Consider the following 26,646-nt stretch of genomic DNA (forward strand, 5'->3'; position numbering starts at 1 on the left):
TCTGACTAGCGTTCCACCAAGCTGAAAATCCATCCGCTTGCTGAATTCGCTATTAACCTTCTGCCATTTAACAAGTCCACTCAGTGGTGGTGCAACACTATACAGCTTCATCACTGACACATTTCTTCTGCATTCAGTCCTTGTCTCAGGGATCTACGTTGTACTTGTTGATGAATTGCAGCCAATCCACATGCACGTTCTAGTTTCTACCGACAAGTCCCGCCCCCATCAAAACACACAGCTGCAGTTGCAAGAAGAAACGCCCAATATAATTAAGAAACACGGCTAACAAATTGTCCAAATAATGCAAATCGTTTTAAATTGGCACTTTGGGACGGTATCTGCCAATGAGAACCTCCTCTCACTCAATTCTAAACTGAAAGCCATTGTTCGTTGACCTCCGCGTGCTTGCATGCAGGAGTAGAGGACAGTGACCGCTTGATGGGTGTTGTTTGCCCACCTGCAGTGGTGGGCGCTGTTAGCCAGAAGCATGTGGTCAGGGTCGGATTGGCCCCTCGGCGTCCATGGGGAGTGGGGGCCGGTTTCTGGCCATGCCTGGGCCGGTTTGCACAAAAAAATAATGTGAAAAAAAATATTTTTCTTTTTCCACATTTTTTTCTTTTATGTTTTTTCAAAAAGCCTTTCATCCTTCTTAGGTCGATAAATGAGTACCAACACAGGTTGGGTGATATTGTATGCATATTTTTTCTATAAAAAAGAGCTTAAACATAAGTGCTATACAATCACATATTATCAATTGGCCTTGGACTGCTTGGATTCACAGTAATTTGACAACATGGCTCTATACACACAGATATTAATGATACATATGGCGATCCATTCTGGTATGAAATGTATGTCATATTAGTGAAATCATAACCATATTTTTCGTAGTGTACTTAGGAACAATGCTATTTGATGCCACTTCCTGTTTTGTCAAGGGGTGAAAGATTGTGCTTCATCGCTTTTGGGATGTCACTTTGGGATGCGGTCAAAAGACATCACTTCCGGTGATGTCATCAGAGGTCAGGAATCGTGAGGCGAGGGGTGGGCCACTTTTATTTGGGTGACCAGGCCTATTTCTTGTCCCAGTCCGACCCTGCCCTTTGATACGGGTGTACTCAGCCTCAGAGTGCCTGCGAGGCAGTTGTATTGGTCTTTGCTGTGTGTCAGTGGGGCAATGAGGTATATTTTGTGGAAGCAGTCAATGCAATGTACCGTTTTTCTGGAGTATGCTGCCATCTAATGTGTATTCTTAGCTGGCAAGGCACGTCTTCACTGGCCCACTATTGAATACCCGAAAGCCAGGAAGGAGCAAGCCTTCGCCAGCTGAGGCCTAATAAGAGAGAATTACCCAGCTCCTTGGGCTGCAAGCAGCAGGCCATTTCTCCAGCTAGCGCTATCGATCAATGTCGCGACTACTTACAGAATCGTAACGAAATGTTTTTTTTTTCAACCTCGCAGCTGAAATGAACATCCCGTTGGAGATTGCGGTTGAAGCTCCAGAAAGTCATCCTCAAGAACAATTAATGGGTAAGGCAAAGGCCTCGCAGCATTCTTTTCACTTCAGGTGTTCAAAAACAATTTCAGAGAATTAAATCTAAAAATATGAATAGAAAAAGAAGCACCGATGGCAAGCGGCTGTCAGCTGTATTATGTCCCATTAAACGATACACTGAAACAGTAAAAACCTCAATTACATTGCATATATCGTTATTACAATAGTTTCCAATAAGTGATGAAAGGAAGTCCTGTCTAGAACAAATGTAATCCGTTTATTGTCTCGGAGGCACAAATGCAATTTATGTCACATACAAGCACGAGAGTGGGTATATTGCGTCATTGCTAAGGAAAATGGCAGGCAATTTATATTGGCTGAATCCAGTTCGCCTCGCTTAAGTTCCACATGTTCTGGGAACAACTGGTTTCTTGTGGGTGTATTGCCCTTGCTGTCAAAGAACATCGTGTGTCTCTGGACTGAGGTCGGGAGGGGTCAGGGGACTGGGGTGGGGGCACTGTGCGGAGGACTGATGCTTCTGTCGGAGAATGCATGGGATTTCAACAGAAAGCAATGCTTATGTCTGTGGGTGTGAATGTTGAGGTCGGCAGATAAAGAAGAAACATCCTTCTCCAGAGAGAACCTCTGTTATCCTCCCCCAGATCGCCCTCCCACTCTGACCTAACAGCCAACAAAATAAGTGCTCACTGTTTTTATGTTAATTGCGTTGTTCTAATAAACGGCTCATATAACACCTCGATCATAAAATCCAACAGAGGTCTTAATAGGCAAGCACATATGAATGAACATACCTTTAGACATGATCTACACATATTTGTTATCAATGATCAGGAGAATATTCAAAGGTGTCACATTAGGGCTACATTCAGAAACTGAGCTGATTCAAGCTATTATAATAAGATAATAGAGAACATGTAGACACATGTCTTTTAAGATAAATGTCTATGGAAATATAAATAAAAAAGTGTTCAGTTTCAATGAGTTGATGGTTTGCAGGTTTATGGCCACACACTGTTCCCTCTCTGTAGAACTGATGTGAGATGCTTGCACTGGTGTTCAGGTTCATGGTTGTACACGGCTCCCTCTCTGTAGAGCTGATGTGAGATGCTTGCGCTGGTTTTCAGGTTCATGGTTGCACAGTGCCCCCTCTCTGTAGAGCTGATGTGAGATGCTTGCACTGGTTTTCAGGTTCATGGTTGCACAATGCCCCCTCTCCGTAGAGCTGATGCGAGATGCTTGGACTGGTTTGCAGATTTATGGTCTTATTAACTTAAATGACAGGATGGTTCAAGGCCTAACTTGCCCTATGCTAAGGTGACATTTCCCTGTATAAAGAAACTAAGGAACGTCTGAGTCAGTAAGTTCAACTTAAAAGTGTGTCTGTTTCCAAAACCTATGCTCGCCCTCACAGCTAAAGGTAAACCATGTGTAGGGATGTCAGCAACAAAAGAAACAGTGTTCCAAAGAAAGTTCTAAGCTTCTTCCAGCTCTTGTCTTGCTTTCCAGCTCCCCTTCCCCAAGTTCAAGATAGTTCCATAAAGTCTCGGGGTTCCCTTGCCCAAGTACAAGACAGTCCAGAAAAAGGCGCCTTGAGGTTCCCTTCCTTAAGGCAACAACCAAAGTTCATATGGTTTTAGGGTTCCCTTCCCCAAGACGTCAGCTTTTCCAGCTTGCCAACTTAAACTTAGTTTCAGTCTCTTAATATTCAAAACCAATTCCAGGTAAAATGTACACTCCTTCTGCTTCCTTGACCTTTTATACAGATTGCTTCCTACTGCTTCACTTCAGCAATCTCTTGCATACATTTGTGTTTGCACTCTGAATGTTTCCTTGAATTTCAAAGATAGGGTTTACACGGTCTAGGCGCAGTTGTCAGACCACACAGTCCACCTATTACAGGTCACACAACCGCTAAACCCAGGCTTTCTTGCCCACACAGGTTCTTTTGTAACTGCACCTGTGTTCTGGTACACATTAACTTGGTTTTCTCCTCGCCAGCCTTTTGCCTTTGCCACAATGTGTTTTCCTCTTTGCCAGTCCCTTGACTTTGCCACAATGTGTTCTTTCATACAGTTATCTCTGTGTTGCTCTCTTTACTTTTTATGTTTGTTATGTTATTGCTATTTGTAGCACGCTCATTCACCAAAAGACATCTTGGTGCACTGATTCCAAAGTGATAGCCCTTCCACAGAGTGCTATAAAAAGAGGGTTTTCAAAGCCCAACTAAAATGAAGGTGGTTTTCAGTCCCTCCCAAATCAGGAGGCAGACCATTCTACAACTTTGCAGCCGCAAAGGAAAAGGCTTGTCCTCCAACTCGAGACAACCAGATTTTAGGAATTACCAGCAGATTGGGTTCACTGGAGCGAAGCGATCGGCCTGCAATATATCAGTGACTTATTCAGCCCCGTGGCCATAAAAGAACAAACACAAAGACTTAAACTTGATTCTCTCGGCCACCGGAAGCTAGTGCAAAGCCTGAAGCACGGGACGGATTTCAGCTCCATACAGAGAATTGGTGGACACCAGAGCTGCGAGATTTTACAGCAGCTTTAGTCGATGGATGGAACTAAGAGGCTGTACCAGATAGAGGGCATTGCAATTATCAATGCAGCTGATGATGAGTGATGCCACTACTGAGGGCCACAAATGGCCCGGGAGAAAGGGAAGCACTATCCGAAGTACTCTAAGCAGAAAGTACCCATTTTACACACCACACTCACCTTCGGGGTCATAGACAGAGAGGATGATCAGAGCACCTCCAGATTCCTGACAACCATCACAGCGGTAGGGAGATCACCGAGCATGGAGGTCCAAAACAAAAACATCCACAACGCAGAACCAGAGGAGGAGCCCACCACCAGGACTTCAGTCTTGTCCCCATTCAGCTTAAGTCATCCACCCCACCCCTGCTCCACCGCTGACAAGCACTCACACAGCCCTGATGACACCCCAACCCGGTCCAGATCTAATCAGACTAGAACCTTGGAGTCATCGGCATAGAAGTAAGAGCAGAACCAAGGGGAGCGGATGAGGTGAACCAGTGGCTGAACGTAGATATTAAAGAGCATAGGGGACAAGCCAGAACCCTGAGGAACACTACAAGTTAGTGCACGTGAGGATGATAAGAAAGGTGACAGTAACAGTGATGGGCTCCTATCAGTTAAGAAAGAAGTAAACCACACCAGGTGTGCCCAGAGAGGCCTGCCGCTGCTAACCGGGACAGCAGAGAGAGTGATCAACAGTGTTGAAAGCTGATGACAGATCTAATAAAATCAGGGCCCCCACTCCACCCTGGTCAACCAGCATGGCCAGATCGTCAACCATAGACAACACAACACTCTCTGTCCCTCTCCCCGGATAGAATCCAGATTAAAAGACGTCAAAAAATAAAGAGGTTTCCAGAAAGGAGGACAGAAGAGGGGAGACCAGTGATTCAAGAATTTTCATGAAAAATGGAAGAAGTGAAATAGGACGAAAGTTAGCCAACACTGATGCATTCAGTGGTGGTTTCTTAGGAGGGGGATAACAGTCGCCTGCTTCAATTCAATTGTAATAGAGCCTGACTGACAGGCAAGATTCACGGCTTCAGTAACTAAAGAAATCATATCAGGTATGATTGCTTTAAGGGTGACCAGTGGAATAGGGTCCGAGGGGTCAGCAGATTTGAGTCGAGACACTGCCTGTGCAAACGCATTACAAGAAAAAATTGAAATTTGGCCTACACCTTTATGGTGGCATCAGAGGCCATCAGGGGCAGAGGGACAACCCTGCAAGAGTTCACTGCGGAGATCTTTTTCCGAATATCTTCCACCTTAATGAGAAAAAAAGTCTAAAGCGGTCTCACATAATGCCTCGGTAGGCAATACCCCTGGTGAGAGATGAGTGGTCGAAGAAAACAATGTCATCACCGAAAAGGGCTCCTTTGACTAATTAAGAGCTTGTTCAACTTTCTGAGTAAAATAGGTTTGTTTTTATCAGTCCAAATATCCTGTTGGTATTTTTGTTGTGACCTGTCAAAATGTAGCTTTCTCTAACAAACTATAAGAACAGCATCATATGCGCTCAGGCTGTCTTACAAGCATACAGGAAGCTTTCAAATGGTACGTAAACCAGGGCTCAGAAAGGCATCTCTGTGCCTGTACAAGTTTGAGAGGGGCTACCTGATAAACTACCTCACCAAGAGTGTGTAAAAGTGAAGACAAATTAGTATTAGCGGGGCTCCGACATTTATCCTGAATCAAGGATAATAGCCACTGAGGGTGAACAGGATCTATGTGATTTTTTCAAAAAATGTTTTAACAAATCATATATTTGTGGGGGTCCCCCCAAGCCCTCCATTTCCCTATGTTTACAACCCAACTTCAACCCCCCCCACCCCTGTTTTATTCCCTTACCCCACCCCATATATGTTTTTTTGAAATCTGTGTTTTTGGGGTATTTTGGATTAATTGAAAAAGGTTTTCAGTAATTTCTATTTGAAAATATGACTGGATACGTATCTACAGTATGCCAATTACACCTCAAGGAAATAACTGGGGTGACTAGACAGGTACTGCAGACCACAGACGTTGAAGGATATAAGGCTGTGATCAGACCAGATCACCTGTTTGGCTGAAATGACAGTAATACTGGCTGCCTCTGAGAAGACTAGATCAATGATATGATATGATATGATATGATTGTTTATTTATATAGCGCCTATACACAATGTGTTTCAAAGCGCTTCAAGGCAAGGGAGGGAACAAGGGAAAATACAACCACATTCTTACAGGCCATGAACAGTAAGGATGTCAAATTAACTATCGTACTCGGCCAGACGACATTTCAGATAGTGCAAGAGCTAAGACATAGATAAGGAAGAGAGTGGGAGAGTGGGAAGGAAATGGAAACAGACAGGCGACTACCGTACTAGGCCTGACGACATTTCTGGTAGAGCCGGAGAAAAACAAAAGGTGAGGGAGAGGGCTGCAGAAAGGGAGGGGAGGAAAAAAACAAGCGACTATCATACTAGGCCTGACGACATTTCAGATAGTGCTGGAGGGGTGGTGGGGAGGAAAAAAACAGTAATGGGAGGGTGTAGGAAACAGACGAGGTTGCTATCATATTAGGTCCAGGGACAAATCTGATAGAGTAAGTGCATAGAAGAAAGTAAGGGGAGGAGATAGGAAAAGGGAGAAGGGAAAGGAGGAGAGAAAAGAGAGTAAGCAGGCAAAAAGAGTGGAGAAGCAAGAGTGGAGAGCGAATACAATTGCAGAAGTCAGTAGTAACACATAATGTTGCAAGCCAGGATACAAGATGAAGTTGGGAACAGCATGATTCAGGGCCACCATGAGTACAAGATGCAAAGGAAGTCCAGCATGAGAGTTGAGAAAGAGTGACGCACCGTGAATGAATGAAATCCATAAAAGTCAAATCCAGCATTGGCCACAAGACAGTGATGGTGAAGGAAGGCACCAGGTGGGCGGGGCTTGCTAAGTGGTGAAAAAGAGCAGCAGGCAGGAAGGTACCAGGTGGGCGGGGCTTAGGCCAGGTGACTTAGATCCACTTGCACCTGCTCCCCATCTGCAAAGGAAAAGAAGCTTGAGGGCTCCTTAAGTAGGGAAACAGAGCGGCAAGCAGGAAAGCACCAGGTGGGTGTGGCTTGCTAAGTGGTGAAAAAGAGCGGGAAGCAGGAAGGCACCAGGTGGGCGGGGCTTGCTAAGTGGTGAAAAAGAGCGGCAAGCAGGAAGGCACCAGTTGGGCAGGGCTTGCTAAGTGGTGAAAAAGAGTGGCAGGCAGGAAGGCACCAGGTGGGTGGGGCTTAGGCCAGGTGACCTAGATCCACTTGCACCTGCTCCCCATCTGCAAAGGAAAAGAAGCTGGAGGGCTCCTTAAGTAGGGAAACAGAGCGGCAAGCAGGAAGGCACCAGGTGGGCGTGGCTTGCTAAGTGGTGAAAAAGAGCGGGAAGCAGAAAGGCACCAGGTGGGCGGGGCTTGCTAAGTGGTGAAAAAGAGCACAAAGCAGGAAGGCACCAGATGGGTGGGGCTTGCTAAGTGGCGAAAAAGAGCGGCAAGCAGGGAGGCACCAGGTGGGCGGGGCTTGCTAAGTGGTGAAAAAGAGCAGCAGGCAGGAAGGCACCAGGTGGGCGGGGCTTGCTAAGTGGTGAAAAAGAGCGGGAAGCAGGAGGGCACCAAGTGGGCGGGGCTTGCTAAGTAGTGAAAAAGAGTGGCAGACAGGAAGGCACCAGCTGGGCAGGGCTTAGGCCAGGTGACCTAGATCCACTTGCACCTGCTCCCCATCTGCAAAGGAAAAGAGGCTGGAGGGCTGCTTAGGTAGGGAAACAGAGTGGCAAGCAGGAAGGCACCAGGTGGGCGGGGCTGCTAAGTGGTGGAAAAGAGCGACACGCAGGAAGGCACCAGGTGGGCGGGGCTTGCTAAGTGGTGAAAAAGAGCGGCAGGCAGGAAGGCACCAGGTGGGCGGGGCATATCCAGGTGACCTAGATCCACTTGCACCTGCTCCCCATCTGCAATGATACCACCTTGGACATGAGGATGCTCAGATATAAATTGGCTAAATCCCAGATCCAGCATTGCCTCATTAAACCGGGCTAAAGTTGGAATCAAAAGAACCTCGTGCTAAAGTCTCCTAACACCACCAGGTTCCCACATTTCACCTGAGAGCTGCCACAAAATCAATAAAAGGATTCAAGAATGCCACATAAGGGCCAGGTGGTCAATATACCACCAGAAAAAGCCAGTCAACTGATGCTAATACCGTATAGCAGACTAAATGTGCTTGCACCTTCAGTTCCTGGTCCAGTGGGACAGCAGACAATTGCAGGGCTGTTCTGAAAATGACCACAACACCCCCACCAGGATGGGGGAGACTCCATCAAGGTGAATAATGCTGTAACCATATGGAAGGGCGCATAGCTCTCAACCATTTGTGTTGCAATGGTGGGTGAAATCACCCGATTTTGTTTTTGGCGGGTGAGACGCCCATTGGAATGAATGGGCGTGCAGGAGGCTTGGCAGATGAGTCGGCCTTTAACAAGGCGGGTGACACCCGCCAAAAGCGTGTGAGTTGAGAGCTATGAGGGCGTGAGAGAGAGCCGGGGCAGATGTTTCAGTCAGGCACGTCTCAGTCATGAATACTACATCCAGCAAGCCTTCAGCCAGATGAGTAGTATCCGAGTGTCCAGGACCATCAGGCCTGTCCTAAGCCCTGATGAACCCAGCCAGTCTTAACTTTGGTACAACTTCAGCGCAACAGGCTCTATCCCACTGTACCGGCTGCCAGATCTACACAAACGACCAAAGAAAGTATTACCAGAGCCAACCCGCTCCCAATGTGAATAGACAGTGAAGACAGACTGCCCAAAGTAACATGCATGCTGTCAGAAAGAAAAGAGACCTGTACACCCGAGCTGAGCCTCGGTGTATGATGGAGGCCAGGCACCCTCTGCCGCTAGCTGGCATACAAGGAGAAATACATTTAAAAGTGGAGAACAGTTAAAATAATATTAAAAATAAGAAATATACTCGTATTGAAGAGGCATGAATGCAGGCACCCAGTCCTTCCTTCACCACATTACTTTCACACTCTTTAGTAATATTCACTACTTGCTTTTCATTGTATTTCATAAGGTCAGTTCTTTGCTTTTCAATATATTATCTGTGCACTTCACACAAGCCTGCCTGCCACTCAGCCTTATCAAAAGGCTTTCCTTTAGTTCAGTATTCAATAGTTCTTAATTCTTATTCTTTCATTCACAGTTCGTCTTGTTCGTATTGTTCGCTACAATCCTTCACTTTGGGTTCAATTTATCTTGCACATCTAATTTCGTTCATTTGGTAATCACTTTTACCCTGTAACAGCCCCCAGCAGCGCCGCAGTGTTGTTTATTACCTTTTACTCACCGGACCCTGTGAGCTCCTCCGGGTGGATGCTTTCCTTATCTTTTGATCTGCATACATGTCTCCATAATATTGCAATCCCTGCTCGCACTCCAGTCTTCTTTCTGTGAGTCGCTGGCAGCTCCGCTCTGCTTGCCTCTTGCGGATGCTGCCGGCAGCTTGCAGCAGTTGGATTTCTCCCATGCCCTGCAGCTCCTGTTGCAGGCACTTGATCATGCAGGCTCCCACCACTCTAACCCTCTCACGGCCCACCAGGGCATCAGCACCACAGTCTCCGGGATACAGCCTCCTCCTCCACCGGATTTCTCTCCCTTCAGGCCCGAAACGCTCAGCCTGGATTCTCTTCTGCTGTTCTCTCCTTTCTGATTTTCGGCTCCACCTTTTATGCATCTGCAACCATTTAAAAGGTTGTGGATGTGAGCCCTCAAGCCCAATTGCTTGACCATAGTTATTAGAGTTCTCTGGAGATGCCTGATCCTCACAACGATCTGTAGGCCTCTTCCTCGTCTCAGTACTAGAGTGGTGAAATGACATGTTAGTGTGCACCACTTCTAGTTGCCTCTTCCTCGTCCCAGTTCTATGGTGGTATGAATGAGGGGAAATGAAGGGAAGTGATTGGCAACAGCCTATAAAGGCATTGGCAGGGTAAAATAGGTTCAAGAAAAAGGGGGTACCATGTCCTACCTGTGGGCATCCTTTCCCCAGTCCCCAATGACCCTCCACCCAGGTGATCCTCCCTCGCATCTCCACCCACAGGGTCAGGATCCAAAAGCGATGGCCTTTCCCTGCTCACTTGAGAAGAGGATCCAAGGGGAGTAGGTGTGAGGATACCCTCAGGTTTCTCACAGGCTGCACACTGCCCCCTCTCTGTAGAACTGCCGCAAGATGCTTCCACTGGTTTGCAGGTTTATGGTTGCACACTGCTCCCTCTCTGAAGAGCTCCCGTAAAATGCTTGCACCGGTTTGCATGTTTATAGTCACACACTGCTCCAGATGCTTGCATTGTTATGAGATAGTTTACCTTGTTTTACCTTGTTTTACATTGCCCGGGCAGTTTTAGAACTTTTGTAAGTGCAGCATTGTGGTAGAGGTAAAACATGTCTTTGAAATACACATTGCTCTGGAGCACCCGGAATGAGCCAATAAATAGATCATGCCATTGATTACTGCCTTATTAATCTAGACAACTTTCCTTTTCTTCACTCTTTATGTCTCCACTGCCCTTACTTCTTTTCCTTTCAGTTTTCATTGTGTCTCCCTTTTTCCCTTTCCTGTATGTCAGTCAACAGATTGAAGGAACATGCATACATTTTTAAAATATGATATGTTTTAGACAACTAAAAAGCCAATTAGAATGACATCATATACTATCACACCCCATATTGTCTTGCATGTAAAATACCACTTTTTTACCTCCTTCACGCAAGAGCTATAGTTGGAATTATTTTTAAGTTGTATCCTGCATAAGCTCACTGGATGCCATGCCAGCCAATGACGGGGTAGAGCCCCATAATCCCTCTGTGGCCATCCTCCTCCCACGCCTTGCCCAGCCCATCTCAAATGAAGACACCACCAAATACTTCTCAATCTGTTGCCGTTTTCCTCCTTGCCAGTTGCACCACCGCTGTCGTTACAGCCAAAGGCCTTAGACTTCAGTGTTCTTTTCTCATTTCTCCATCAGGGGCCATCATACTTTGGGCTCCTTTCCTTTTCATGGAGCGATTCTCGAGGGAGCTATACAAACCTGCCGTAGTTTCACCAGGAGCAAAATGGGTGGGGGGAGTAATGGTCAGCTACAAGTGAGACCTACCTATAATTAAACAACATTCTGCCAATCAATTTGTTGCTATCAGAATCTCGATGGACCAAAGTCTCTATCGGTGAAGACTTTCTGCTCAACATACTATTAATCGACCTATCTCCAGTCTCGAAAAAAAACCTTTGTGTATGGACAGAACTATTACTAAGACTGACCTTCCCATCATGGGTGATTTTAACTTTTGATGCAAATTTAGACTGGACCGTGATAAAGCAGAGATACTGGATTCTTTCAATGACCTGGGATTTCTGTCATTGGTCAATTATTGTACGCACAGTGCAGAGCACATACTGGATCACATTTTCATGACTGTACTAGATGTTCCTGTAGTGACTTCTTTATATGTCACATGGTCTGGACAAATCTGGATCCCTTTTGCTGTTCCCTTGATTAGGCTCTCCTCACTGAAGCTGAAAACTGCTTAAGTGGTGAAATCCGCCTTGGGAAACTGCTTACAATGGAATCAGTTGCTACAAAAAATCCTCTCTTCTCTTAGGATGATCACTGAATCATTAGATCCACATACTCTGCTTACAACACTTAAGTAATACATGCTAGGTATTGCAGACTCTATCACACCCATGAAAACAATGTATAAGAAACGTTACTGGGACAGTCAAAATGGTTCACACAGAAAACCACACACGGTGAAGGAGGTATATCTCTTGTCTGTGCCTGTTTTACCTTTATAATTGCCTTGGCTCTTGGTATGTATAAGTGTGAGGACCGAGTGGGTGCTTTAGCCTCTACTCCTCCTTGTACTCCTGCAGGGCAGAAGTTAATTTGGCACGATAATTGCCAGCTTCCCTCAGTAATTGCCCTCACTTCACTTGCCACCTTAATTTGGGCAGTTGGCCAATACTGGTTGGCAGGGCCCACTGAAGTTGCCATTATTGCCATATCAACCTGTATATAGTAGCAATTCTCCTCCCAGGCAGACTTTCTGAGCTCATTTGATGATTTTTTCTAATCTTCTCAAAACTTTCTTCTAAGAAGTGTTCACTAATGGGGGTGTGTCTTTCCTTTTTAGATAAGATGACAATTTCCACTCTGTGCACCAATTGTTATATAATCTTTGCAGGTGAAAGGAGTGGCAGTCTTTGACTTTAAAACCCTCGCCATGTTTAAGATCTTGGTTTTGTAGTAAGGGTACTCTAAATTGTTTGGAGGATAGTTTTACTCTGATACATCTTCTGGGTTTAAAGACGTCCCACTCGCTGCTTTATTTATGACTTGAATTTCAATCCAATGATCAAATTGCCTAATGCGTTGATGCTACTATCAAAAAACCAACTTCAAGACAGGGATTTGTTTACCCCTCCAATCAAGTTCCTTCTATTCAACTCTGAATCCGTTGTCATGTCATACTCTCTTCCTCGGTTAGTATAATGAACACTTTTCACCAAGCTGAATAACGTAGCTACTTACAATATGACATAATTAATCTGATCCTCTGGCCCTGTATTTTTTTGCTGCAAACAGAATGGTTCAGTAAAACGCAGGAACATGCCTTTCTGCTTAGGAAACGGTTTGACTACTACTGCATCGCCAACTTGAAAGGGCAATTGTTGCGCCCTTTCCCTACTTTCAGAATATTCCTTCAGTTTCCTCTTTTGCTGCTGAACACACTGCTTGATCACACAACATGGTCAGAGGTCCATCCCTTCTTCATATGCAGGATCCATATTTATAAAATTCTTAAAGAGACAGGTGTGAATGGGTGTAGGCATAGCACGATAAACCTGTAACTCTTGATACAGCATCCGTTCAACACACTCATCTGTCAGTTTCTTCTTCTGCAATGCTTTTTTAAAGTCTGCGCCCTGTTGCCTGCCCACTTCCTCCCTCCCCCCAAAACAATCCAATGCCCTTCCCCACCTCCTGCCTCCCCACTTACCTGCTGGACCAGAGTCTTGTGCTCTGGTGCCGGCGCCCTTGCCGTCTCTCGGCTGCCGCCATAGCGGACATCGTTCTTTTTTCTTCCCTCTGGAGATTAGAAAAAAAAAACATCTGCACCTGAGATAAATCCTGGGGTGTGAATGGCTTTCTCGACCCCGGCGGGGTACGGACATGGGTGGTAACGGCCCACAGACTGAGCTGAGGCCCTCACTCCACATGGGCCTACCTTAGCTCGGGCTGGTAGGCCGCTGCTGGCCATGTCTGCCCTCACTGGGGTCGTGAAAGCCATATTTCAAAACCTCTATCATAGAGATGGTATTGGTCCCTCTCCTACAAATGACTCTGGTATCTACACCAACAGTACCACCATTTACTTCTTCCACACCAGCAGACACCCCAAATCAGCTACCCCAGTCTGCATCCTCAGTGACTCATTCGCTTGCGTTGGGATTCCACCAAAAGCAGCCTTGCCCAAAGGCTAAATGCTTCCATTTAATTTTTAACAAAATAATACCCTGGATGGGGATGAAACCAGAAGACACTGTGATCTCTGTGGTTGAGATGCTATCACCATTCGTCAGGCTGCTGTTGATTCATGGCACTTTTCTGACATTAAGAAAGCCCAAAGCAAGACTGACCTGCCCCTGAGACTGCACTGTACTGTAGTAAAGCCTAATAGCTTGCCTCTAAATACTTAGATACCAAACAGCTACATTTCATTTTGGTTTAACACTTTAAACTGTATTCCCAAGTGTTTATTTGTGGGCATACTAATCACGGGGAATGTGATGGTTTATGATCCTATGCACACAAGCATGTAAAACACAAGGAGCCCTTCTAACACGTCGTGGAATGTACCTTCACGAAGAGCTGAAAGGAAACCGCTTCTTACTGTAACACTGCAAGTTTCCAGGCAGAACCTTTTTGCAGCTGTGCAGAAATCACAGAGCTTCCGCAGAGTGTGTTTTTTTTTCATTTCCAAGTTGAGAGCAGCTACAACATGAGGCCAAGGCTGATCTGCACCCAGCAGAGGCCAAAGGCCAACGATGGCACAGTAGAATGGTAGACAGCCAGCTAGCACGTAAAAGCATAGACCAGACTGACAAGTCACAATTAAGCTGTGCAGTTCGTAATGGAACAACACTGGAACGGGAACTATTTTGTATTAATCCTACATTTCGGTTCAAGTACCTTATCAATAGGAGGGGCTTAAACAAATCAAATATGTATAACTGCAAAAAATGATAATTTGTTACTAATTTGTCATGTTTATAATTTCAAAAAGTTCTCATTTGTTGCAACTCTGTCATCTTTTGAGAATATAGCTTAGAAAATGCATAAAAAGCCACACGGATGATTTAGGTTAAGGGAGAAAGCGAGACATGGCACATCACGAGAGCATCTAAGAAGGGCTGCTAATGGATGGGAGCAGGAGGTGTTTGGGGTGCAACATATGCAAGAGGCCTTGGCTGGATTGCAAGCACTTCATCCACTTGTAGCTTGCCTTTTTAAAGAAGCGCCATGTATCTCAACGGTTGTCTGAATAACTCACTGGCCTGTAAGGGGCTGCATAGGCATGGGAGATTAAAGGTCATAATGGTTTGACCAGCATATGTGACAGATACTTAAACGGACATCATGAATTTGATTGATGTAGGTTGACATCGACTATTGTTTAGACACATTGCTATGCTTTTAAAATATATTCAAATATGCTAAACTGAGTGAAGGGGGTTTGCAGACTGCAGACACAACTGTCAGATAGCAAACACCTTAGAGGTCCATTTTTAGCCATGCTAGCTCATACCTCCTGTGACTAGGTGCTCAGTTTTACCAAAGCTAGCAATAAGAAGTGGGTTGTAGTTAAAAGATCTGGCTCTGCTTTAAGGCTGTACGAATTGATTACATATCATAAAAAGAGATTTTTTGGGGAATTGTGCAAATCAATCCTATTGAATTGATACTATGGTTAAAATATGAGAAAGGCCAATAGATGGTTTTTTAACAGGAGAGGGTGTTGGCGAGGACTATTTGACAAAGAAAAGCTAAGCATCTTTCATTCACTTTTTTTAAATCAAAATTGTATTATTCAACTTAGGTGCTTTTCCTATTTGAACACGCCAGCCTACAGCATTCACAAGTGAGGTGTTAATCATACCTGTTCATGCAATAGGACATACATTCATGCCTAGCAACTCTGCAACCAAGGTTAACGTGACACTTCCCTGTTTTTCTGCCATTTACTAAACATGACACGGAAAAGTGGTTGATGTTTTCTCCAGAAGACAACATAAACCCTTTGGGAGAATTGGGTTGAGTGAGATCTCAGGAAATACTTTACAAATCTGTGACAATGCTGGCTTCCATTTCACCATCAAAGGCAGAGAAGGCAGGGAGCCCTAGAAGTCAGAACTCAGTCTGAACAAAAAATGAAAACCAAATACTTGGTTACACCTGTATCAGACCATGAACTTCACACATAACCTCAGATAATAACTACAAGCAGATGTTAGTCATTGGTAAAACGACTTACCAAAATACTCTCACAATTTACAGCTGTTCAGGGACTAAACCCTGCAAACAAAGAAATGACTTTGCAGAAGGCAGGTGTGAAGGCCACCCGCAAGTTGGGTCTTTTGTCTCCCACCTCCTTTACCCTGTTTCAGGAGGTCCCCCTGCATTCTTGCTCCCATTGTGCTGCCCCACCACCAATTACCTTCACCGGCTCCTCCTGCCACCCCCCAACAGTCTCCATGCTGCTAACCTAGAAACCTGACGTACTGTGTGACATGCAAGATGACGCAGCCTGAATTGCAACAGGCTTTCGGGTAAAGGGCCTAGTGACCGCAATCACTTACAGCAGGCTAAGGTGACTCCTTTCAGGTGGGTTGTAATAACTGCATGCAGAAGGAACTGTTGGTCTTTACATCTGCTACATCTGCACTTCCTCAAGACAGAGAGAATCATTTTGTGGCCAGGATAAATGAGAGGAAAGAACTTCATTGATCATGTGGGCACACCTCGAGGGGTATTCATCTTGGTTTAAGTGCGCGTAGACAAACCTGGTTTAATTCCGCATGCTTCTGACAGGAGGTTACAATACGTTCTTTACTTTGCCCCTTCATGACATCGAGATTCATTGAGTAGCTGGGCAAATGTAAAACAGGCACTGCTACGGCTAAATATTTGGACATAATACCTATTGATAATTTATTTTCTATTTGCGCCTATGCCCAACCTAAGATATTCTCTTCTCATGTCAATCCCAGGACAGGTCCAGACTGACAATGTTTCTTTGAGTTCATGGGTTGCTCTCCAATGGCAGGGCTAGTCCTCCAGTAGAGCAAAGAAAAAGAAAGAAAGCAAGAAGTTCCTTGACTCATTGACCACCCCCTCAGAAATAGGGACTGCAAACTGCATTGTTATGCAAAAACACCATCTCTTGTTGGGAGAGAAGTTGACTATGTATGTGAGCGAGTGGCAAGAAATTACACAAGCCCCTTGGATTTTTGAGGTGCAGTCAACCCTTCCTAGATCCACTCCATCTACCCCATCATGTAACAGGTTACACCAGAGCAGATGGTTGAGAGCCAGGCTTTGCTGGATTTATATGGCAGTTGATAAAACGATAAGCCACAGTGAATCTCCTCTGCTTCAATTACTGCATTCCAAACATGGACTTTAATTGGTCCCAGTGCAGCATGCCATCATATCCCCAAGAATGAATGCACCATAGATTTAAAATGTACCTTAATTCAAATCCCTTTGTGGCCCTCATACAAACTCTTCTTGAGGAACTTGGCTGTGGATAGACAATGCCAACTCCAGGGTCTCCCGTTACTGCTAAGCACAGTGCCATGAGTTTTCAACAACAAAATATTGGTGGTGGTCTCTTCTCCACAGTAAGGGATCATCATCTACCTCTACTCAAATGACTGGTCAATTTATGTTTGGACTTCTATATCTACTTTCCAGTGAACCAACTGAGTACCATGTTGTTACCCACATAAACTATGTACTTCATTGCCATGATTCTGGATCTGGCAAAGGCCAGAAACTTTCTTCTAGAGAGTGGAGTTATGCACAGTGCTGAAGTTCCCTCCTCCATAAGGGATCTATTCAAATGCTTTAAGCGATAGTGGTAGTGTTAGTGGTATTCTAGTGGCAAATCCAAACAATGCGTAATCTACAGAGTGGCCACTTGACCTACACCAAAGCGTTTTGAACAGATAACCTCCTGGACACCAGCTCCAAATCAAGGGTTTGCACAAGAAGGAGCCATATCGCGCGGTAACCGCGGTTTGGATCAGTAAAAGTAAATAAAAATACATGGAAAAGCTTCTGCTGCTACTAGTCTACTCCTAGGCACATTGTCCAGTTACCAAAAAATCCTTAAGGGATGTCTAAGGCCCTAAAATGCAAGGAATCCAGTGTGCGGTACTGTAATGTATTTTGCGCATTGAAATACAGTTGTGAAAAGTGACAACATCGTCATAAGACTAAGGGAAACAATGTTTCCTAGTATTGACTGTCAGAGGGACAAGTCAGTTTCCCCAGAATGATGAGTGAAAGCCCAGTGGAGTGCAGCTGAAGGCTGTGCACCACTGGCAAAATGTCAGGACAGGAGGCTGAAACAAAAGCAAAAGGTTTGGAGGTGCACAAATATACAGGTAAAACAGCAGTAAGTGAAATTTTACCTAACATTTGCCCATCCCAGACTAAGGACAGGGGGACTAAATCTACCCATGGATGAGTCTCATGTTCACGTCGGTTAAAAACTCTGGACAACCCATCAGCATTGTTATGTTCGACATCTGGCCTATGCTCAACAGTGAAGTCAAAGCCTTGGAGGCTAATGGACCACCTAGGCAACTTAGGATTTTCTCGCTTCATGATCATCAGCCACATTAAGGGCTTATGGTCAGTCGGCACAGTGAAGTGGGTCCCATAGAGGTAAGGCCTCCGCTTCCTTGGGGTCCACACAATAGAAAAACATTCCTTATCTAAAGTAGACCACCTGAGCTCTCTGTCCTTAAGGTGGCGACTGATGAACCTAATGGGGTGTTCCCTGCCTTTCTCATCTAGCTGTGATAAAACCGCACCTATCCCATTATCCGAGGTGTCTGTCTGCACAATTAAAGATTTCTGGTAGTCAGGAGCCCTGAGAAAAGGGACCTGGCACAAGGAGTCCTTTAAGCCTTGAAAGACCTTCTCACACTCCTCAGACCAAGTGACCGTCTTGGGTTTCTTTGGAGTAGTGAGGGCAGTTAGGGGGCCAGCTATAGTACCATAGTCTTCCATGACATTCCTGTAGTACGTGAACCGTTGCATCTTACCCCGGACCCCCTCTAAGCTTCACGGCTGAGCCACTGCCTGCCTCCATTCCATTGCGGGATCCAAATCAGCGGTTCCCAGCTCGGCCCCAGTGCTGCCTCTTCATCCTCAGGCCTCTGTGTCTTCCGCGTCGCCAGCCCGCTCTCCACCTTGGACCGGGGCTCCCTGCGTGCTACGTCGGGTGCCGTGCATCTTGCTCGGGCCGAGGCTTCCAACGAACTGCAACGGGAGTTACCGCCTCTTCCATCACGACCCCCTCTGGGTTCTGCTGCTGGGTTCTGCTGCGGGCACCAGCCCACCCTCCACCTTGGACCGGGGCTCCTTGTGTACTACGGCGGGTGCCATGCATCTTCCTCGGGCCGAGGCTCCAACGAACTGCAATGGGAGTTGCCGCCTCTTCCTTCATGACCCCGTCTGGGTTCTGCTGCTGGGCCACCGGCAGCTTAATACTACAAAGGGCCCACATTGGCTGATCCATCGTACTGCAACGTGAGTTGCCGCCTCTTCCTTCACGACCCAGTCTGGGTTCTGCTGCTGAGCCACCACCAACTTAGTACCACATAGGGTATTAAGCTTTCTATTTAATACAAAGGGTCTGATGTCTGGGTTCTGCCGCTGAGCCACCGCCAACTTAATACCACAAAGGGCCCACATTCGCTGATCCCAGCTAGACCCCAGTACGGCCTCTTCCCACTCAGCTTCGACACGGGCACTCCGGTCCTCCGAGCCCTCCAACCCTCCTCAACAACCGGCTCTCCGGACTGTGGTGTCACTGCTCGCCCTCCTCCATGGCTGAGTCGTCCTTGCCACTGAGGGCCCCTCATCGGCTGAATCCCAGCTTGGCCCCATCACAGCCTCTTCCCCTCAGTTCCTGCGAGGGCACTCTGGACTTCTGTGCCCACCAGCTCTCCTCATCTGCCGTTTCTCCAGACCACAGAGTCACTGCCCGCCCTCTTCCATGGGCTGCAATGTCCTTTCCACGGAGAGCCCTTGGAGCCCCACACCAGATGACCCCCCAGCCTTTCTTTACAACCGGCCCTCCGGACAAGAGAGTTTCTGCCCACCTTCCTCCTCGGACCGGGGCGTCCTCACCACTGAGGGCCACTCATCGGCTGAGTCCCAGCTCGGCCCCCCAGTGCGGCCTCTTCCCGCACAGTTCCTGCGTGGGCACTCTGGTCCTCAGTGCCCACCTCAGCCCTCCTCATTTGCCGACTCTCTGGACCACAGATTCACTAGCCGCCCTCCACCACAGGCCTGGGCGTCCATACCACAGTGAGCCCCACTTCAGCTGATCCCAGCTCGGCCCCCAGTGCGGCCTCTGGTCCTCTGTGCCTACCAACCCCTCAACTGCCGGCTCTCCAGTCTTCAGTGCACTGTCCCTACTGCTGTGCCTCCTCCTGCTTCCTCATCAGTGCTGGTTCTGCCAGGAACACGCTCACGGCTCCTGATCGCGCCTTCCTGGTTCCTTGCCTACCACCTTCTGTCTCCTCCTGATCATTCCTGGCCCGGACACAAAAGCCTCTACCAAACAAAAGACATTACCCTGCTGATCGTGCCTTCCAGGCTTCTTGCCTATCACCTGTTGACTATTCCTGATCGCACCTGGCCCTGGCACTAAAACCACTGCTAACTCTTCGCTGATACGATCCTCAGACCTGGCTAGCTCCCTGCCCCTACTTGCCAACCCAGTTTAACTCCACGGCTGACTCCTCCACTGACTTTCTCCAGCCTCCTCCCCTGCCCTTGTCTACCTAGATACCATCAGCTTCTCCAACTGCACGGACGCAGTGGTCCTCCACGACTGCTCTCTCTGAGGATCTATTCGCCAACCTTCCCCTTCTCAGTGCTCTACCACCTTTAACTTCTACTCTTGCTCTTTTACTCCCTGCAGTGCTATTCCTAGTTTCTTTGCCTCTTCCTATTTGACTCCCCATTACACCTTCTCCCTCTAGTACTTCCTTCTCCCTCTTCACCCACTTTTCCTTCCCTACCACTTTATCCCTCTCCTTCCGCTCTCTCTCCCCAGGTTATGCTTTCAGCCATATCTCTTCCCCACCGTCCTCATCACCCTTCCCCCCACCCTCTTCCCTCTCCCCACCCTCTCCTACTCTCCTTCTCCCTCCTCCTCCTCATGTCCATTCCCCTCTTTAATCCCCTCCCACACTCTTCCCGTTCTTCACCTACCCTCTCTCACCGTCCTAATCTTCTCTACCCCCCCTCTGTCCAACCCTCCTCCCTCATCAACATTGCTCTCTGGAATGCCAGATCCCTCTGCAATAAGACCGCAGCAGTCTCAACCTTCATTTCCTTTGCCTTACTGAAACCGGGATCCCTCCTCACAACACCACAGTCCCTGCTTCCCTAACCCTCCTTCTTCCTCCTTCTCTCATATCTCTCGTGCTACTGGTCATGGCGGAGGAATTGGCCTCCTCTTCCACCCAAATAACTTTCCTCTTCCTCCTCTCCATCTCTTCCTTCTTTCCCCTCTTTCGAATTTCTTTACAAATTCTTTTCCTCTCCTCACCCCATCTCCTTTCTAATCATATATCGACCCCCTGGCCCTCTCTCTTCCTTCTACGATGACCTCGATCACCTCCTTTCTCTCATCTATCCCTCTCCTCTAACTGTACTCAGCGACTTTAATCTTCACCTCCCTTCTCCCCCTCACTCCTCTCCCCTTGCCTCCATCCTCGACTCCTACCTCCTTTCCCCTCTTCCTTCCTCTCCCACTCACTCCTCGGGCTCCACTCTTGACCTTATCTTCAACTCTTCCTATCCTTCTTCTACTGTCTCCACACTTCCTATCTATCTCTCCGATCATGTTTTACTCTCCTTCTTCCTTACTCCCCTTCCCCTTCCTTCTTCTCCTAAGCCTTCCCCTCCCATCTTTTCACGATGTGACCTTCGTAACTTTGATCCCTCCCTCTTTCTCATCACTTGCTCTTCTCTCCCCTCTCTCCAAGATTTCTCTTCACTATCGGCCAATGACGCACTTTCTACTCTCTCCTCTTCTATCGCCTCCTCTCTTGATCTACTTCACCCCCTTTCCTTCTTCCGTCCAGCCGGAAACCCTCTCAACTGTGGCTCGCTCCTCAACTTCTCTCCATGCGACGTCTCCTCCGACGTCTTGAGAGACTCTGGCTCAAATCCCCTTCGCTATCCAACCGAACCTCCTGCTTCTCGTGCCACTCACTTTATGACTCTTGCCTCTCCTCGGCAAAACGCTCCTGCTACTCTAACCTTCTTCAATCCCAAGCCCCCCACCCCCGCTGCATCTTCCAAACTTTCTCTCATCTTCTCTCTCCTCCTACCCCTGATCCCTCAACCTCCTCCACCCTTTATCCCTCTGACTTTGCTTACTTCTTCTCCTCCAAGATTCTTGCCCTTTTGGCAAAAAATCAATTGCTCCTCTTACCCCCCCTTCTCCCTTCTCCCCTTCCACCTACATGACTGACTTCTCCCCTGTCTCCCCTTCTGACGTCTCCATCCTCCTCTCCAAGCCTTCCCCTCTGCTTTCAAGCATGCCACTATCATTCCGATTCTGAAGAAACCTTCTGCTGATCCCCTGCTCACCTCTAACATCCGTCCTATCTCACTTCTCCCATTCCTCTCTAAACTTCTCGAGCGCCTCGCCTACTCGCAGCTCTCAACCTTTGTCACTAATCTCTCTCTCCTTCCCCCTTCTCAATCTGGCTTCCGTCCTAAACACTCTCCTGAAACAGCCCTCACTTACAGTCTTAACTCCCTCCTCTCCGTTCGTCACTCTAAGCAATCCTCTGTCCTTATTCTTCTTGACCTCTCTGCTGCCTTCGACACTGTCGATCACCCCCTTCTTCTCAACACTCTTTCTTCCTTTGGATTCAAAGGCTCTGTACTTAACTGGCTATCCTCTTACCTCACCACCCGCTCTTTTACTGTTTCCTGGGGAGGCCACTCCTCTGCTTCCCAGCCTCTGGAATACAGAGTACCACAAGGATCAGTGCTTGGCCCTTTCCTATTCTCACTCTACACCTCCCTCCTTGCCCCTGTTATCACATTTGGCATCTCTCACCATTTCTATGCTGACGATACGCAGCACTTCCTTTCCTTCACTTCCTTCTATCCCGACCTCCACCTTAAACTCTCTTCATGTCTTACTGTAATTAAAAACTGGATGTCTTCTCACTTTCGTTCCCTCAACATTGATAAAACTGAAGTAGTTTTCTTCCCCTCCAACTCCCTTCCCCCTCCCTCTCCTCCTCCTTTCATTCATTTTCCTCCTTCTAATCTTCCTATCTCTGCCCACGCTCACAATTTAGGCATTCACTTTGACTCCACTCTCACTTTTTCCCATCATATCTCTCTCTCCTCTCGTGCCTGTCGCTACCACCTCTTTAATATTCGCAAAGTCTGCCCCTCTCTTACTTTCCATGCTACTAAACTTTTAATCTCCTCCCTTATCTTCTCTCGCCTCTTCTATTGCTCCTCCTTACTCTTTGGTCTACCTACCTTTCATCTTGCCCCCCTCAAATCTATCTACCATTTTGCCATCCGTACCCTCTGTCTCCTCCCCTCCTGTGACTCCATCTCTGCTTCCTTTTCCTCCATTGGCTGGATTCCCTTTCACACCCAACTTAAATATCATTTTCTCTGCTTAGTCTTCAAATCTCTCCATGGTCTCGCTCCCCCTTATCGCTCTTCCCTTCTCTCTTTCTACACTCCTTCTCGCTCCCTTCACTCAGCTGACCACTTCCTTCTCACTGTTCCTCCTTCCCCTTGTGCCTCCTCCCATTTCCGCTCCTTCCAACTCCTATCCCCCCTGCACTGGAACTCCTTACCTCTCTCAATCTGCTCTATTCCTACCTTTTCCTCATTCCGCACGTCCCTTAAATCTCTACTTCTCCATTCCCCGCCATGAAACCCCTCCCCCTCTCACTCCCCATCCCACACCCTTCCTCTCTTTCACCATGATCATCTCCCTCCACTCCCCCTCCACCCCATTTTCACCCGTTTACCCCTTCCCTTTCCCTCCTCCTCCTACCTATCCCTCCCTCTCCCTCCCAGTTCTACTTCACTACTCTCCCTCTTCCCTTCTGTCTAATTGCTCTACTTACTGTTTTGTTGGTCTGATTCATAATTGTAAATTGCTTCTACTGTTACTGTTATTATGTTAATTGTAATATATATCCTGTTGTTAAAATGTGCAGCGTTTTGGAGTAAAGCTCTATATAAACTTAATAAATACAATACAATACAATACTCAGTGAGGCCCAGGAAAGCTCTAACCTTTGTTTGGGTTGTGGGGGTAGACCAGTATTGTGCTGCTTGTACTTTACAGGGAAGAGACTGTATTCTACTTACACCAACCTCATGCCCAAGGTAGAGCACTGCACCCTGACCAATCTGACACTTGCTGGCCTTCATGGTCATGAGGGCCTTCTGAAGAGCATGTAACACAATCCCAGGGTGTTTTACATGTTCCTCCCAAGTGGGGCTGAAGACTCCTATATCATCCAGATGTGCATTGCAGAATTCATTCCACCCATTCAGAACATGGTTAACCAACCTCAGGAATGCGACAGGTGCATTCTTCAATCCAAATGGCATTACCCTGAACTGGTAAAGCCCTTCTGGAGTTGAAAAGGCTGTCTTCTTCTTGTCACTTTCTGGGATATATGGAAATACCCTGCAGTGAGACCAAAGGTGCTCAGGTACTTTTCAGCACCTAGCTTGCCTACCAATACGCCTGTTCTTGGTAGGGTGAGCCTCTGTCTTAGTGACAGTATTCAGAGCCATGTAATCCACACAGAACCTCAACACAGAGGTGCCTGGCTTTGGCACCAGAATAACAGGACTGGAGCATGGACTACTAGAGGGTTCAATCATCCCAAGATCCAACATCTTGTTGACCTCAGACTTGAAGTGGGGCCTAATTTTGTCTGAAATCCTATAGCTCCTACTGTTGGTAGGTACACTATTTCCAGTGGTAATGTCATGTTTGCACCAAGCTGCCAAACCTGGAGTGTGTGAGAACAAAAGGGAGAATTGCCTCAGCAAACTTATTACTTCACCTTGCCTCTTAAGAGACAATTGAGGGGCCAATTTAACACCCTCAATGGAGCCATCTGAAGGACTGCCTTGTAACAGGTCAGGGATGGGTTCAGATTCCTCTTCCTCTCTGTTTGATGCCAAGAGAAGAACATCCTTTTCCACCCTAGGGATACATGCTTTCAGCCTATTTACATGGGACACCTTTGGGGCTTGAACATGCCTTCTAAGGTCTACAAAATAGCTCACCTTACCAAGTTGCTCCACAACCTTGTAAGGGCCTGACCACTTATCCTGTAGGGCCCTAGGCTTCATGGGTTTTGTGATCAGGAATTCTTGACCAGGGGGAAAGTGAACTAGTAAAGCCTTCTGGTCATACCAATGTTTGACCAAGGCCTGACCAGCATTAAACTTGTCACTGGCCTGAGCCATACTCTTTCGCAATCCTAGCACATAGTCCACTACATTTGTAGTAACAGGAGAAATGACAGGAGAAATGGGGATCTCCTATCCTTCTTTAACTATAGGTAGGGGTCCCCTGATAATATGACCAAAGAGAAGTTCAGAGTGGCTAAAACCAACCCCTTGTTGAGGGACCTCTCTGTAGGCAAAGAGTAAGCATGGCAAAAGGAGATCCCACTTTCTCCTCTGGGGCCACTCAAGAGCTCCAATCATGTGTTTGAGAGTTCTGTCAACTAAGCCATTTGTTTGTGGATGATACACTGATGAAAACGTATAGGAGACCCCACACTTCTTCCACATGGCTTGCATATACTTCAACATGACGTTGCTGCCTCTGTCAGACACAACTTCTTTAGGGAAGCTGTAGCAACTGACCTGGCAGTTACTGGCTTCAGTGGAATGGCTTCCTGATATCTGGTGGCATGGTCAACTAACACTAGAATAAACCTGCTGCCAGTGGAGGTTTGAGGGTCAAGGGGACTAACAATATAAATCCCTACCCTCTCAAATGGTATTCCCACTATTGGGTGTGGTACCAATTGAGCCTGAATTGTTGTGCCATTTTTTAAATAGATTTGGCAAGTAGCACAACTCCTGCAGTGACCTTCTACTTGGGGCCCCATCTTGGGTCAGTAGAAGTGCATGGACAACCTCTCCTTAGTCTTCTTGATACCAAGATGTCCTGCAAGGGGGACATCATGTGCCAACTGCAAGAGGAAGGATCTCACTGGAAGGGGGACCACCAAACACCTATGGTCTCCTTCAGTGGACTCTGTGGGCTCACTATATAGTAGCCCACTTTCCTAATGAATTCTATGTTTCCCCAGAGGCTCACCCTGAAGCTGGGAACAGGTCTGTATCATAAGGCCTTCCAAAGATGGGCACTCACGTTTGACCCCTACTGAATTCTTCCCTTCCAGGAATCCCTTCTGCAAGTAAACTATGCACCTCAGGATGGTCATGGGGGTCAAATACTTCAGGCAGCTCCTCTTCCCTGTCAGGTTCATGAGCTTGGCAAACTGCCTCCACCTCAGTGGCAAATTAGTTGGGAGGACTATTTTCTTTCCTTCTCTTTTGCTTTTTGACTCCTTTAGCCTTGGGTTTCCCCTTTGGTTTTGGCTCAGCCTTGGACTTGGCCAGAACAGCCTTTGCTTGAGACCTAGTGCAGGATCTCTCTGCTGTATCTCCTACAATACCTAAGTCTCTGAGATCATTTGCCAGCAGTACTCCCCCAGGGACATGCCTCTGAACACTTACAGGTATCCTGACTACTAAACCATCCACAGCTAGAGTTACAGGCATAACTGGAAACTTGAGAGGGGGCCATCAGATAACTTAGTGGGCATCTGAGGGGCTCTGGCCAGCTCCTCTGAATTTACCAAAGTGGAATCTATTACAGTTCTGCTGGCCCCAGTGTCCCTGATGGCAGAGGTTTCTACACCATCCACCGGGACACTATCCTTGAAGTAATGCTTTATAGTGTCAGGGATGGAGGCATATGCCTCAGACACTCTAGGTTCCCATTATCTCAGGGAAACTAAAACTACTTCTGATCCTATCCCACAGGAGAAGGAGTCAGAAGAGAAGGATGCCCCTGTGGGTATTTCTTCCTCCTCATGGTGGAAGACCAGATTCACAGAGTGGACCCTTCACATGGTCATTTGCTCCACAAGCCACACACGATCCACT

The 26,646-nt window shown here is 47.0% G+C and overlaps 1 protein-coding gene across 1 annotated transcript in view; it reads left to right on the forward strand.

Annotated features, from left to right (window-relative positions):
- The window catches only part of LOC138467292 (ADP-ribose glycohydrolase MACROD2-like), a 1,886,603-nt gene that overhangs the window by 1,850,499 nt on the left and 9,458 nt on the right, over positions 1 to 26,646 (forward strand). The window contains exon 10 of the mRNA XM_069607287.1: positions 1,465 to 1,533. Within this exon, the coding sequence (XP_069463388.1) occupies positions 1,465 to 1,533 (69 nt within the window). The remainder of the gene's footprint in view (positions 1 to 1,464; positions 1,534 to 26,646) is intronic.

Source organism: Ambystoma mexicanum, chromosome 4q (genome assembly GCF_040938575.1).
Source record: "Ambystoma mexicanum isolate Mex_15411 chromosome 4q, UKY_AmexF1_1, whole genome shotgun sequence".
Lineage (NCBI taxonomy): Eukaryota > Metazoa > Chordata > Amphibia > Caudata > Ambystomatidae > Ambystoma > Ambystoma mexicanum.